This window comes from Nyctereutes procyonoides, unplaced genomic scaffold (assembly GCF_905146905.1).
Source record: "Nyctereutes procyonoides isolate TBG_1078 unplaced genomic scaffold, NYPRO_anot_genome, whole genome shotgun sequence".
Classification (NCBI taxonomy): domain Eukaryota; kingdom Metazoa; phylum Chordata; class Mammalia; order Carnivora; family Canidae; genus Nyctereutes; species Nyctereutes procyonoides.
The window spans coordinates 2,249,488-2,263,878 of NW_026575020.1; the positions used below are offsets into that span (position 1 = coordinate 2,249,488).

The 14,391-nt window shown below is 56.5% G+C and overlaps 3 protein-coding genes across 9 annotated transcripts; 1 reads left to right on the plus strand and 2 right to left on the minus strand.

Moving 5' to 3' along the window:
• Window positions 1-210: 210 nt before the first annotated feature.
• PSMC3IP (PSMC3 interacting protein) lies at window positions 211-4,353 on the plus strand. 4 transcript variants are annotated; one of them, XM_055329930.1, is made up of 8 exons: window positions 211-289; window positions 383-483; window positions 683-772; window positions 2,995-3,106; window positions 3,629-3,774; window positions 3,887-3,940; window positions 4,037-4,096; window positions 4,175-4,353. In XM_055329930.1, the coding sequence occupies exons 1-8, from the start codon at window positions 256-258 to the stop codon at window positions 4,229-4,231; spliced, it is 654 nt and encodes a 217-aa protein (XP_055185905.1). In that variant the 5' UTR covers window positions 211-255; the 3' UTR covers window positions 4,232-4,353. The 4 variants fall into 4 exon arrangements, with proteins under 4 accessions (XP_055185905.1, XP_055185888.1, XP_055185896.1 ...); XM_055329913.1 differs by having other exon boundaries at window positions 3,887-4,096; XM_055329921.1 differs by having other exon boundaries at window positions 4,037-4,353.
• A 110-nt stretch (window positions 4,354-4,463) lies between these two features.
• On the minus strand, window positions 4,464-9,365 carry MLX (MAX dimerization protein MLX). 3 transcript variants are annotated; one of them, XM_055329879.1, is made up of 8 exons: window positions 9,202-9,365; window positions 8,545-8,690; window positions 8,073-8,162; window positions 7,710-7,816; window positions 7,347-7,446; window positions 7,059-7,158; window positions 6,505-6,706; window positions 4,464-5,570 (listed from the first exon to the last, which is right to left on the minus strand). In XM_055329879.1, exons 2-8 carry the CDS (start codon window positions 8,681-8,683, stop codon window positions 5,514-5,516), a joined length of 795 nt encoding a protein of 264 aa, XP_055185854.1. In that variant the 5' UTR covers window positions 8,684-8,690; window positions 9,202-9,365; the 3' UTR covers window positions 4,464-5,513. The 3 variants fall into 3 exon arrangements, with proteins under 3 accessions (XP_055185854.1, XP_055185840.1, XP_055185849.1); XM_055329865.1 differs by having other exon boundaries at window positions 8,654-8,690; window positions 9,202-9,344; XM_055329874.1 differs by lacking the exon at window positions 8,073-8,162 and having other exon boundaries at window positions 8,654-8,690; window positions 9,202-9,345.
• A 519-nt stretch (window positions 9,366-9,884) lies between these two features.
• Window positions 9,885-14,170, minus strand: COASY (Coenzyme A synthase). Of its 2 annotated transcripts, none has more exons than XM_055329805.1 (10): window positions 13,981-14,170; window positions 12,844-13,554; window positions 12,012-12,226; window positions 11,618-11,749; window positions 11,299-11,488; window positions 11,147-11,211; window positions 10,876-10,960; window positions 10,611-10,708; window positions 10,373-10,519; window positions 9,885-10,272 (listed from the first exon to the last, which is right to left on the minus strand). In XM_055329805.1, exons 2-10 carry the CDS (start codon window positions 13,541-13,543, stop codon window positions 10,222-10,224), a joined length of 1,683 nt encoding a protein of 560 aa, XP_055185780.1. In that variant the 5' UTR covers window positions 13,544-13,554; window positions 13,981-14,170; the 3' UTR covers window positions 9,885-10,221. The 2 variants fall into 2 exon arrangements, with proteins under 2 accessions (XP_055185780.1, XP_055185788.1); XM_055329813.1 differs by lacking the exon at window positions 13,981-14,170 and adding an exon at window positions 13,934-13,957.
• Between the last annotated feature and the right edge of the window lie 221 nt (window positions 14,171-14,391).

Below are 14,391 nucleotides of genomic sequence, written 5' to 3' on the forward strand. Positions count from 1 at the left end.
GCCTGCGCCCCGAGGGGGAGGGAGAGAGGGAGAGAGCGCCCCGCCCCCGCGGCGGAGACCCCCCCGCCCCGAAACCTCGCGGTGGGCGCTCGGCTCCGAACTGAACTACGGATCCCGAGAAAGGTCGCTTTGTGCTTCGCGAAGACTTCCCCTTCCGCCCGCCGCCCCTCGGCCCGCCCCTCTCGGCGCCGGAAGCAGCTGTTGCCCGGAGCAACTGCAACGTCCGGCTTTCCGAGTTGGCGGCGGGAAAAGGCCATGAGTAAAGGCCGGGCAGAGGCTGCGGCGGGAGGTAAACGGGACCGTGGGCGCGGGGAAGGCCCGGGCGGGGGTGCGGGCGGGGGGTCGGCTGAGTGAGCCCCGCCCCTGGCCCGTCTCCTCGTAGCCCCCGGGATCCTCCTGAGGTACCTGCAGGAGCAGAACCGGCCCTACAGCGCGCAGGACGTGTTCGGGAACTTGCAGCGGGAACACGGCCTGGGCAAGGCGGTGAGGAGCGTCCCCTGGGAGTCCTCCCCTTGGGGCCCCTCGAACCCACCTGGGGTGCTGCCCCCTCGAGGCTGCCATTTCAGCCTCGGGCTTCCTACCTAAAGCGTGTCTGGCGCTCCCTGGTCTCGGGCTGAGATGCCCCCCGCTGCGCCGGCCCGCAAGTCTTTCCTCTGATGGCCCGGCCCCTCCCCTCTGCCAGGCGGTGGTGAAGGCGCTGGAGCAGCTGGCCCAACAAGGCAAAATCAAAGAGAAGATGTACGGCAAGCAGAAGATCTATTTTGCAGACCAGGTGAGGGAAACCCGTGCCCGTGTCAGACCCCGACATGAGGTCAATGGCCTTCTCTAGAATGAACTCTCTCTGGGAGAGTTTGAGGCACCTCACGGAAGTCACTGACTGACTCGTGCCATGAAAAGGGCCCCAGGTACCCTTTAAATCAAAGTGGGTACTCCCTTCGCTGTGATCCAGATGTGATGAGACTTCCAGATTGGGATATGATAGATGACAGATGCTGGATTGCTGCCAAGATCCATTCCCGCTTGGAAGTGACTTTTTCCTGGTCCTCTAGATTAGATCTGCCATCTGCCAGATGATTGGCCTTCTGTCCCCACCCCTCACTCCCAACACAGGTAATGCTAATTTTGTATCTCTGGGCCAGACCACCACCTGGACGCCTTCCAGGCCTTTCTAAGTCAATACCATTAATGCAGAATGCTTTACCTCCCCTAAATGGGCTTCCCTTACCTGCTTCTCCCTCCGCGGAGTCACTCTTGCCCCAACCCAGAGACTGGGGAGTCACTCTGACCTCAGATCCTCATCAGCCATCAGGTCCAGTTGGTTCCCCCCTTCTTGTGTCCACCCTCTCCGTTCCACCTGTCCTTGCTGCTCAAGCCCAGGTCCTCCTCATCTCTGGTGATACCCCTCCCCAACATCTGCTGGCCTCCTCAATCACCTTAAACACCGCAGCCAGAAAGGTCTGTGTAAGTGCAGATCTGGTGCCATTCTCCTGCTTCAAACTCTAGCGCTCCCTAGAACAAGGGACAGGTACTTGGGGACTCGGTCCCAGGCTGCCGCCTGCCTCACCTGTCCCGTCTATGTCCATTCGCCAGTACTAGACCATTTAGATGTGTTGTACTCCTGTGCCCTTCCTCTGCCTGCGTTAAAGACCCTTCTTCCTCTTCTGCCTCTTTGCTCATCTAACTCCTACTCATCCTTCAGGATTTCCCTCAGACATCACCTCCAGAGACCTTCTCTGAATTCTCTAATCGCCTCTTCTCCAAGCGCTTACCTCTTTGAGGGCTGCTGTATTGTGGTTGTCTTGACTGCAGCTCTTCTAGGGAAGACCCCACTTCTCATTCATATTCCTTTGTGCAGCACCCTCTCACCCCAGTATCTATTTTTTTAAAAAGGTATCTTCAGTTGTCTTTATTTTTTTTAATGACTTTATTTATTCATGAGAGACACAGAGAGGCAGAGACACAGGCAGAGGGAGAAGCAGGTTCCATGCAGGGAGCCTGATGTGGGACTCGATCCCGGGACTCTGGGAACAAAGGCAGACACAACCACTGAGCCACCCAGGCGCCCTCACCCCAGTATCTAACACCCAGTAGACACCGAATAGTAGTTTAACTGAACCAAACCACCATCAAGGCTAATTTTGCTAAAATAGGTTTCATTGTGTTATTACTCTCATGAAGATTTCCTAAGGGAGAATTGTGCAGATTTTATTCTATAAAGGACCAGACCGTTGATCTTTTTGTGCTTTGCAGGCCCGATGGTCTCTTGTCTCAGCTTTGCAATTGTCCTGATCACTCCCACCACTATAGAGCAAAAGCAGCCCCAGACAGTACGTAGAGGGAGCATGGCTATGCTCCAAAAAATTTTTGTTTTCAAAACCCTGTCTCTGGCAGGATTTGGCACGCAGACTATAGTTTGCTGTCTGCTGCTCTAAAGGTCTGCCTCGCCTTAATGTAGAGGCCACACTGCCCAGGCTGGCATTCCTGTTCCTCCTCACCAGCTCCTCGTCACCACCAGCCAGCCCCCCACTGTCCTTGGTAGCAGCTATTCTCTCATGGGACAGGCTCCTCAGACTCATACTGGAGTCCCTTGAATAGTACCCACCCCGCCCCTTTACCTGTCCTGGTTCTTCCTGTTGTGGAATGTGTGTAGTTTAGGTATCACTACCTGGGGAAGACTGTCCTTTTACTCCTTTAGCCCAGTGAGTGCTTTTACCACTAAAGTGAGATCTCTGCTCTGTTCAGCATCCTGCCAGCCTAGAAGCCCCTTGAAGAAAAGCATCAGGTCTTAACTTTCTGTTTATACCTTGTTCATTGCAGTCAGTACTAAACTGAATGGTTTCTCACAAGGACCCTCCCACTGTTCTCCCAGGCCCTCTGGAGGGTTGGGGAGCCCCACAGTCTTGCATGCATGTGATGCTGCCCCACACCCCCCGGCCCGCCTCCTCCTTGTGCCTCACATCAGCCCCCTTCTGTTTTCCCTCTCATCTCTGGCAGGACCAGTTTGCCACTGTGAGTGACGCCGACCTCCAGGGCTTGGATGCCAAAATTGTGGCCCTGACCGCTAAGGTGCAGAGCTTACAGCAGAGCTGCCGCCACATGGAGGCTGGTAGGACCGGGCAGCCCCCAAAGGTGCTCCTAGGGTCAGGGTCAGTCTGGAGGTCTGGAATTACTAGGTAAATGGTTTGCTGACTGCAGTGTTGTCTTGCAACAGTGAATCTGTCTCTCTGCTGGGCTGCCCTGGGCATTCTATTAAATCTAGAACAGCTAATGGCTTTTGAATATAAATGGGCAAGACATGCATTTGCTCTCCCTAACGTTATCAGCATCCTGTGCCCACACTCCCTCTGTGCCCACTTCTTTAACTGGCTACAGGGAATGGATTGTTCAGCCTCACTTTACCACTGCTTCTAGATGGAAGAGGAACAAAAACTAGAATAAACCAGTAATTTGATAAGCTATAATCTCTACTGAGCATTTCCAGAATATGGAACTCATTCTGGACCCTGTGTATAGAACCTAGAACGAGGTAGGGGGCCAGTCTCCTACTGCAGGGGGCGCCCACTGTTAAAGACAAAGCCCCATCCTCAGGGGCAGGTGGTGACCCCAGAGAGATATGGTTTGGTTTCAGAGCTGAAGGAGCTAACTAGTGCCCTGACCACACCGGAGATGCAGAAGGAGATCCAGGAGTTGAAGAAGGAATGTGCTGCCTACAGAGAGAGACTGAAGAACATCAAAGCAGCCTCCAACCACGTGACTCCAGAGGAGAAAGAACAGGTGAGTTGGGAGGGAGGTTAGAAGTGGGGAGTCCGGAAGGAGTGAGGAGACACCTTGCCCCCAGCAGTTGCTGTGGGCTGAGGGGGCTAGAGGCAGCTGTTTCCCTGTGCAGGTGTACAGAGAGAGGCAGAAGTACTGCAAGGAATGGAGAAAGCGGAAGAGGATGGTAAGTATTACAGCCACCAGAGAAACTGCAGCCCAACAGCATGGACCTGCCAGGCGGTGCTCCCACCTAAAAAGGGGTGGTTTTGTTTCTTGTCAGGCAACAGAGCTATCTGATGCAATTCTGGAAGGCTACCCCAAGAGCAAGAAGCAGTTCTTTGTAAGTGGTTCTCCCTCCTGTCCTTGCTCCCCTGGGTGCTCTCCAAGGAGGGCTCATTCACTTGTCTCCCTGCCCCAGGAGGAAGTTGGGATAGAGACAGATGAAGATTACAATGTGAAGCTCCCAGACCCTTGAGGGGTCCTCTGGCAAGACAGGGGGATGGAAAGAATGTCCTGGACTGGCTGCCTCCTTCAGGTCGGCTCTTTTGTTTTGTTCCTTCTGCCTTTGGGCAAAGCAGATGGGACAGGGACTTGAGCAGAGTATCGGGCCCAGGAAGTGAGCGAGCCCACAACAGACAGACAGTCACACTCATTTTATCGTCCACATTCCAGTTGCTTGAACTTAGTGCTCAAACTTGGAACAACGCTAAAGGAAAGCATTGGCAATATTTATTATAATTTGATATAAAAATACTTAATTTCCTGGATAACCGAACCTCCCATATAACAACCCTGAGGAAGGCTACAGGGTAGAGAGGGGCCAGTGTACACGGAGCCCAAGGCCTTCGACAAGAATTCCCCGGGCTCTGTACCCAAGGAGGCCTTTAAATAACGTCTCCAACCCTTCACAACCCAGCCCCAAGTCCTGGGAGAAATACAGGCAGCCCGGAGATGGCACAGACCCAGATATACTTGACAGGAAGGCCGGGAATGGTTTTGAGGCCCAGTTCATTTTCCAAAATTGTAACTTTAATAAAATTGCACTGTTGGTGTTTAGAAAATAATAATAATAAAAAAAAAACAAACCTTGTAATACGTAGTGCTGTTACGCTTGACTTCTCTGTGCTGTGCTCAGTTTGCCTATGGGGGGAGAAGGAGCAGGGGCACACAGGGAGGCCACTTCCCTCTAGTACCCACAGTAGGGGAAGAAGGAGAGGCGATGGAGTAGCAGGTGAGGGCAGGATCCCGGCAGCCCTGCCTGGAGCCAGCCAGAAGAGCCCTGGTCCCACCTTGGGCCAACCAGGCAGCTGTCACACTTCATAACTGTGGGAATATTTCCTTGTGCTCCTTTCCTGTCCAACTACTGCCAAAATAGCTAAATGTGGGCCAAGAGACCAAACCAAATGCAAACAGTGGCTTCCAGATATGTGTAGATAGGAGCAAAAATCTGAGGCTTAGAAGGGGAGAGGCCAGGAGCTCTTGGAGGGTCCCCAGAGCAGATCCCCCATCCCAAGGACTCTTATGGAGAGAGGGAAAGATAGCAGGCTTCAGTTTTGTGGTCAATATAATAAATTAAAGTTTTCATAAAACAAATACCCTAGCCCCGCTGAAGATGAGGGGGTGCTGGGGAACCAAACACCGAGAACCAGTGGACCAGTGTGCAGTATCACAGTCCAATCTCATAAGCCCGGTAGCTCTGTGGCCAAGTAGGAGACTCAGGCCTCTTGTTGGCTCTTCTGCAGGTTCTAGGAGCCAGGTCAGTACAGCTGGTTCTTCAGCTGGTGCAGAACACCAATCACAATCTCCCGCAGGGTCTGGTGGGGCAGCAGAGGGAGACATGTGATGCTCAGGTGAGGACATAGCACCAGCTAAGTGACCTATGCCTACACAAGGTGTGCCAGAAAAGAACCCCTGGGCCGCACTGCTGTCTACAGTTTACTCTGAAATGTCCCATGACAGCAGGGGAAAAGGGATGGAGGCATGGATAGCTATGGGGAAAAGCAAATAGAAATGGGAATGGCAGCATTTAAGTGGTGGGCACATGAGTGTTCAGTGCGAAATTCGCTGATTGTTGCAGTATGCTTAAGTTGTTTACAGAAAATGTCAGGAAACGAAAAAGTCAGACTCTCAGATGCAAGTCAAGCCTCAGAGAAGGCAACCAGGCCTCAGAAGCAGAAGGCTCAGTGCAACAGCATGAACACACTGCCCTACTACAGATAATTGACAGACCCCAAGGCAAACTATTTCAGTGGGCCTTGGGGTGGCAGCCAGGAATCTTTCCAAACAAGCCAAGTGAGTCTGCTGCCATGATGAGGGCCTGTGCACTTGGCAGCCATAACGTGGGCTGAGAAAGGCCAGAGCTAGGCTTGCCGGAGTAGGGGCCAGCTCAGTCTCGCCAAACAAAACCTTAACAGGAGGGACACCCCGGGGGCTCAGCAGTTGAGCGTCTGCCTTCAGCTCAGGACATGATCCTGGAGTCCCCGGATCAAGTCCCGCATCAGGCTCCCTGCATGGAGCCTGCTTCTCCCTCTGCCTGTGTCTCTGCCTTTCTCTGTCTCTCTCAGGAAAAAATAAAATCTTAAAAAACAAAAAACCTTAACAGGAAAGCCTGGGCCAGGATGCAAAAAAGGGAGACACCCCCAAGAAACCTAAAAGCTGATGCCTTCCTGCTGAACAAATCATGACCTGGGCCACTGTGCCTGGAGGAGGGTAGAAGACCCCCACCCCACGACCCCTGCTAGCCCGTACCTGAGGCTTACAGTGCTCCTCGATCCAGCTGAAGACACAAGCTGACAGCTCCTGGAAGCTGGCCACGGAGATAGAGGCATTGAAGGACTGGAACAGGGAGTCCATGATGCCTTGAAACACATTGAACTTGACCTGGTCAGAGACCTGGTCTTCCCCTTCGTGGGGGTTGTCCTGGTGTGCCTTCACAATCTGCTCGTAGTTCCTGAAAGCAAGCAGAACAGGGCTCAGGTACTCCAGGTCCTCCCCCAGGAAGAGGCTCCCGGAGAGCCACGGGGTTGTATCCAGCCCCAGCTAGATACTGCTGCAGGGACAGAATTGGTGACCTCTCTCCACCCTGCCCTCCGTGAATGAATCCCACAGGCACTTGGAGGATCTGCTGTGTGTCAGGGACGGCTGGGGTACAGAGTCCCGCCTTAAGTGGCCACCTAAGAGAGTGAGAGTATTATCTATCCTGTATTATCTGATGTGGCCTTTGAACGAGAGGAAGGTATGAACTGAAGTCAGCCTGGGTCCCCTCAGAAGCCCTGGCTCCCCCAGCTCAGCAGCCCCCTTACACTTTCATGATCTTTAGGGCCGTGACATCCTTGCGTAGCATGGAAACCTCCTCCTCCTGCTTTTTCTTCTCCTTGTGCAAAAACTGGATGTAGTCAATGGCTGGGGTGGACACACAAGTGTCAACCGGAAGGACAAGACTTTGTCCTTTATTTCCCCACCTCCCCCCATGCTCCAACTCTCTCATAACCACCACCCCACCGGGGCCAGGCCAAGAGTAGGTACAAGGCTCTGGCCTTTGCACAGCCCCACCGGCCCCAACCACTCCCAAGTGCGCTCCCTGGCCATACTCTTCTGTAGGACAATGGCTTTGCTGAGCTTTTGGGAGCCAATGGAGAAGTCCTGCTGCTGACAGGTGGGGACGATGGTCTGAAGGTCATCATAGCCTCTCTGTGGAGACAGGAGGGGAGACCAGGCTTCCTTAACTCTGAGGAATTAAGGCAAATGGGCACAAAGCTTTCTTCCTGCAAACTGTGAACTCCATGTTCACAAAGGGGCTGGGGTGCTGGAAGGAGGGTAGTGGTCATGTCAAGGGACTAGATCAGCTACCCCCCACCCCAGATGCTTGGGGCTGTCTGATGAGGTCGGGGCAGAGGGGACCTGAAGCCTGTAGGGCCCTCCTGCACTGGTGGAGCCACAGGCCTCCTAGTCACCTTGATGGCGTCCCTCCTCTTCTGCTCAGCCTGAGTATGTGCTCGCCGCCGTCGGTCCTTGTAGGATTCCTTGTAGGACTCCTGGTGGTAATCACTGTCCTCGTCATCTACGCTCAAAGTTGGGGGCAGAAGAGGTCATTTTGAGGCCCAGTGGGGCCCAGCAGAAAGAAAAAACCGGTGCCCAGAGACAGCAAATGGATAGAAGAACCTAAGGTCCTAAATGAGGTAAAAGACAGGGAGACCCTATGTCTAACACTAGGCCTCCAGCACCCCCATGTGGATGACTGGAGCTTCCTGTCTAGGAAATATACTAAAATGATGGTATATCTGGGGCCCCCCAGGTAGGGGCATGTGGCTGCCTACCTGTATTAGGGACGGAAGAGGCACTGGTGGAACCGATGCTATTAGCTCTGGACACTACACTCCCCTTTCGGGTATTTTCTACAAAAAGCCCTGGAAAAGAGAGGTCCCGATCACTAAGGGGTAGGGCAGAGGAACACCATTACATCCTTAGACACCTGTGGGTACAATGGCTTCCGGATCCTTAAATGCTGACCTTTCCCTTTCAACCCCAAAGCCACCCATACTGGGTCACCACTTCCTGTTGTGCCATGCTGCAATGCTCCTGTCCCTGGTGTCCACACTGCTCCGTGGGCCTGCAATGATACCACTGGTTCACAAGATGGCATCTGGGCACAATGAGGGTGAGGGTGGCTAGCTGTCACTATTGTCATCACTTCCCCGCTTCAGAGCAGAGGGAACTAGGTGTCCCTTTATGCTTCCTGCCCCTGTCCTGCCAGGGCTCCTCCCTCACTGTCTCAGGGCAGGAACTCGCCTCGGGGACAGTGGACTGTGCTCAGGTGTGGCTGGCAAGAGCAGGGGAATCTATAGGGCTGTGGCGGGAGTGTCATCAGGGAGCTGGAGACGGTGGAGGAGACACTCACCGGGGTCCAGGCTGTTATCGCTGTAGGCATATTCCACCTGCGTCACCAAGCAAAGGAGACGCTCATCAGACCCCCGGCCTGAGACCGCGCCTCCTTCCCCTGCGTGCGCGCACATCCCCCCCCCCAGACCCGCCCCACCCCCACAGGGTGCGCAGGCAATTGCAGGATGCGCGCGCGCGTCCACACGTGTCCACACAGACACACACACACAGACCTCTGGGGTGCACAGGCGGTTGCAAGACTGCCCCGCGAGCCAACAGCCGATAGGCCTTGGGAGCGCCGCCCCTCCGCAGGGTCCCGTCCGCCCCCACCCCGCTCCAGCACCTCCCAGCCCCCAAACCCCGTCCCCTCACACTCGTGCACACACGCGTCACTTGTCTCCCCACCTTGGCACGCGCGGGGTGAGAGCTGTCTTCTCTGCAGCCCCGGGGCCCGAAGGGCGGGGGGACCTTTGGGGACTGCAAGGAATCCCCTCGTCTTCCGGCCCCCCCACGTGCACGAGCCCGACCCGCCCTCCCCTCGCCGGCGTGCGCGCCCGCGGGGCTTGCCTTGACCCAGGGGTCGTCCGGAGAGGCGCCCGGCTCCGTCATCTCCGACCCACCGAACCGGAAACCAGCCCGCGGGCGAGCCCCCTGTCGCGAGGAAGAGGCGAGGCGCACCCATGTGACCCGAACCCACCAACCCGGGACGAGAGGCGGAGGGCGGGGCGAGGGCCGCGCATGCGCGGCCCAGAGACTCGGACAGCGGGCAGGGGACGCTGGCGCCGGAGCGGACACGGAGTTCGTCCCTGCGCTCCCTCGGGGTCGGCGTCCCTCCTGCCGCAACGTGAGGCACATTCTGTAAAATGCGGTCCCCTCAAAAGGCTCATCCAGTGTCGCATAGTTGCGTGCACGCGCTGTGCGGGCCCTGGCGGCGGCCGGGCCACCTGGGCCGACCCCGCCGGGCTGCCGGCTCCGTGAGGGCAGAGGCCCCGCCTCGCTTAGCGAAGGCCGGTCCTCCGACAAGCAGCCAGGCGTCTGGCAGGAGACCAGCGGGAGAAACGCTTTCAGAGAGCCTGTTGGCCAAGCTACTTTACAGATAGGAAAACCGGGGAACCAGAAGGTCTGTAGCTTCTCCCAAAACAGTCAGTGAAAGGGCCCAGGCTGACCTCGATCTGGCTAGCTTCGAAACCCGTGCTCTTAACCGCCGCCTCCAGAGACCTCGGGACAGAGGCAGACACCATACACGCGGCACCTGGCAACATTCACCTTTAATTCTGTTACAAGTTCAGTGTTTGCCCTGGCCGCAGGAAGCCGCAGGTACAACAGACACGGTGGGCAAGGGTAGGCACCAGTGCCAGAGGGGCCTGCTCCCCCATGAGCCACATCCGCAGTGATGGCCAAACCCCAGCAAGCCGGGTAGGCTTTGCGTCTCCATCAGGTCCTGCCCTGCCCTCCTCGGTTTGGCTCAGCCCTCTAGGCCCAAGCTAGGAGGAGCACTGTAGCGCCCATTCCTCCTCACCGCTGAATCTCTTGGCAGCTCCAGGGGCCACTTTGGCCCCACAGAGAACTTGATGTCAGCCATGGACCTTACGGCGTCTGGGGGATGCGCTTCTGCAGGAGAGTCCAGGCTTTCTCCACCTGTGAGCCGTCGGAATGTTTGAAGAAGAAGAAGACAGGGTCAGGCAGGCACCCACTGGAGACTTCCTCCCCACAACCCAGCCCTTCCCTTGGCACCCACCTGGCGCTGGGTGACATGCGGTTCCCATAAAGTGCTCAGCACCACGTGGCTCTGGTCCACAAGCTGCTGCCCACTCATCTGGCTCTGCAACCGACTCTGAGCTGCAGCCTCACTCAGGCCATCCCTTTCCACAATGCGTCGTATAGCCTTGACACAGACAAGGCCTATGTCAGCCCCCCGGCTCGGAGCAGGCTGAGGGTCTGCAGTGGGGATGTGGTGGGAGATGGGGTCCAGATACCTCAGTCTCAGGAATGACAACGGTCCACACCTCATGCACCATGTTCTGCCAGCCAGCTTCAAGCAGCATAGCAGCGTCAATCACGCACACGTGTTTTCCTGTGGGGAGACCCCAATCACTGCTAGCAGCACACCACCGCTTGCTACCAGAGAGCCAATGAAGCCTAATCCCAAGGAAAGCAGAAGGTCTGGCTCAGGGTCGGGAAGCTCCCAGGAGAATCTGCTTAATGTCCCCCTTGGCTGCTCCCATCATCACTCCCACTCACCCTCAGCCATAGCCTGATCCATCTCCTCTCGAGCTAGCTTTGCGATAACTGGCCACATAATATCTGTGAGTATCTTCAGCTGCTTCTGAAGAGGGAAACAGAGGAAACGGGCAGTTTACCTTCCCTTGGAGATGGAGCCAGTCTGAAGGAAGAGGTAGTTGGGAACAGATGAGTGGAAAGTCGCACTCTGGAGCAGACCAGAGACGGCCACTAGGTCCCAACTTCTGGGTCTCGAAGCAGCGGAAAAGCCCCTGGAGAGGAGTGTGTTTACCTTGTTCCCAAACACCCGGCTGCCTAGGACCTTCCTGTTGATAATGCCATCTTTATGGAGAATATCTGGACAACAGAGACACAGGACTAGGCAAGGAGGCCAGGCCATCTCCTCACTTTAGTAGGACACTTCCAGCCCTCCCTAGGTATTACCTGTTCCAAAGGCTTCCACAACAGGCTGATAGGCAGGACCACCTGGGGCATAGGCCCGATGGCCCAGATGGTCACTGTCGATGATAAACGCACCCAAGCCCTTAAGCCGCTGGGCTACTGAGCTCTTCCCAGAGCCACTGATGCCTGTCAGCCCAATCACATAGAGCTGTGTGGGGAGCTCTGGCCTCTTCTGGAGGTAGAGAAGAGGGAACCAGTTACTAGGGTCTTCAGACTCATGCTTGGGACTGAATTCTTCAGTCTTTACTCTCCAGCACTTCCAGCCCACCCAAGAGGGGAGAGAGAGGGAAGGCAGGCATACATATGGAGGCTGAAGCAGGTTTCCCAGCATTCGCTGGCGGAAGCTAGAGGAGCTGACTTTGTCTTCTTCATTGTCCTGGTGGCTTTGGTCCTTCAGCAGCTGGATCTGATACAAGGCAAGCTCCTCCAGGTCCTAGGTAAAAGAGGAGGGGTGAGGACAGGGAAGGAGGGACAGAATGACAGTGACACCTGAGCTGTCCCTGTATCCTTCCCCTACATGCCCCAGAGATAGAGCCTGCGTCCAAGGGCAAACTGGGAACCAGTTCCTTCTTGCATCTTCCTCACCACCCTAAGCCCTCTCTTCCCTCCTCTCGGGTCGTGGTACTTCCAACAACCCCCCACGTGGCCTTGCCCATCCCCATCCACGCCCTCTGCCAGTCTCCCTCAGGGGTTACATTCTCAAGGCGGAAGCGGTTGACGGCCATCCCCCCACGATAGGTCTCCTCGCTGACCACCAGGAACTCCAAGGAGGGATTAGAGCCAGCGGGCCCATAGGGGTCCAGCAGGGGGATGATATCAAAAGTCAAGGAGGGCTTGATGTCCACCAGGAACTCACTCAGATGTTCCACACGTTCTGTGTAGGGTTGGAGCAGCTCAGGGAGCAATTTGCCTGGGGAAGGAGCCCAAAAGAACAGTGAGATCTTTTTACTGGGGAGGGAAAGTGCAGGCAAATTTGGGAACACTGTCCCTAAGCATCCAATCTCCAGAGGGGGGTCGATGGCCAGAAGAAAGGGCCAAGCTGGGAAGTGCTCTGTGTCAGAGGAGCTATGAAGAGGGGGCAGCCAGCAAGCACAGTTGTCATGGCAAGGGCTGGCCTGTGCCCAGGGAGCTAGCAGTGCAAGAGAGCATCACAGTCAGGTGGAGAATCCCAAAAACCACCCAAACAGGAGTCCCCTCTTGCTGTGTCTCTGGCCCAACTACCTACAACCCACTCATCCATTTAGTCCCAGGGTTCATCACTGGAAGAACTTCTTAAAAGTGCAGACTCCTTGGCTCCACGTGTGGGGGAATTCTGATTTGGGTAGTGACTAGACCACACACTGAGAAAGCTACACTTACTCATTTAACATAATTTCCTCAGCACTAACTGAGTGCCAGGCACTGTGACATTTGGGAGGGGTGGGAAGTAAAAGATGTCCCCATTCTTCCTCAGTCATACCCTGGGGGCAAGGTTAAGGGGTTCTGAGGGTTCCTCCCCTGCTCTATTCCAGGGTCTCTCTCACTCACTCTTCAACAGGTCTTTGTCCGCTACTCCCACCACAAGCTGCTCCTGGGCCAGGACGCAGGCGACACTGAGCAACACCTTGTGGGCATTATGCAGGCGGTCAAAGGTACCACCCACAGCCCCACGGTGGTAGCCACGCACTGGTTGCTTTGGAGACCTGGCCACGGGGGAGGCTGGCCTGATGGTGGAGGGTAAGAGGACATCCAGGGGCTCCGTGGGCAGCTCTTCAGGCCCATAATCCGGGTACAGCAACACCGATGCCAGCTGGGGACAGCAACTGTAGCAGCTGGTGGCATATCGCTCCAGCTGTTGCTTGACCGGGTTGTACTGGCTTCCATCCAGGGTCTGGAAGTCAGTCAGCACCACTTCCGGTGGGTGGGCCAGGTTCTGGACTGAGCTGGACAGGGGAGGGAGAAAGGCGCTCTTGGCTCCGATATTGGTCAGCAGGACTCTGACGTCCAGGTGCCTGTGGACGTCGGCGCCAGCGTAGAGGTGTGCGATGAAATCCAAGACCTCAAACGTAGCCTGCACGACGCTGGACTGGGGCTGAGCTGGGCCCCCGAGGCTCATGCCCGGCTGCAGGTGTACATAGAGCGTGTGATTCACCAGCCGGGCCGCCGAGGTCAGGATGGGGGCCAGGCGAGGGGCCAGGGAGGCCAGGGGCGTCGTCAGCACCAGGAGGCCCGACCGGAATACGGCCATGCTGCCCAGGCCTGCGGACAGCCAGGGAGACGGGGCGTGGGTGACTGAGGGGTTATGTAGCTGAGGCTGAAGTCTGGGCCTTGGACCCAAGGGAGGGGACCTGGCGTAGGGACGGGGTCTGTGCTGATCCAGAGGAACCCGGGGGAGGGCACGGGGCCTGGAACATGGCGCCTCGGGGCTAGGCGCTTGGCCTCGGTTTCCACATTTCTCAGACGCTGCGGTGAAGTCGCTGAACTGAATCGAAATCCTGGGCGGGGAAGCTAGGCTGGACAAGGGTCCCTGAGTCACAGAGCTGGGGACGCAGAAATCCCGGGCCCTCCTGCCAGGCCGTACCGGGGTCTTCACGGGCCTAGAGGAAAACGCTCAGGCTCGCCCCGGTTCCCTACTTACTGTGACCTAGAGGTTTACGTTCCGCTAGCGCCGCCGCGGAGCCTTACCTGCTGCGACCCGGAAACAGTTCCGCAGCTGCGCCTCCGAGCTACGGAAAGACAAGAAGGCCAAAGTCTCCCCTCGCCTCGGGGTCTCGCGAGACTTTGTGTGGCGAGGGGCGCGTCCCGCCGAGGGGGCGGGGCCGAGCTGGGAGGCGGGGCAGGCGGGGCAAACCTTATTCCTGATCCCCGCCCCCCGGGGCCTGGGCGGTGGAGGGCGAGGCGGGCCCGGAAGCGCTTCGTGGATGCCCTTTAGACTCGAGAGAAGGGAATGGTTTCGTTACCCAGGAAACAGAGGCAAAGGCAGAACTAACACCTGACTTTCCTCTTAATAAGTTACAGACGTGGGGGGCTCGGGATAGCACTTAAATCAGACTCAGAGCCCCCGCAGACCTCCCGGCACCGTCCGGGAGGCCACAG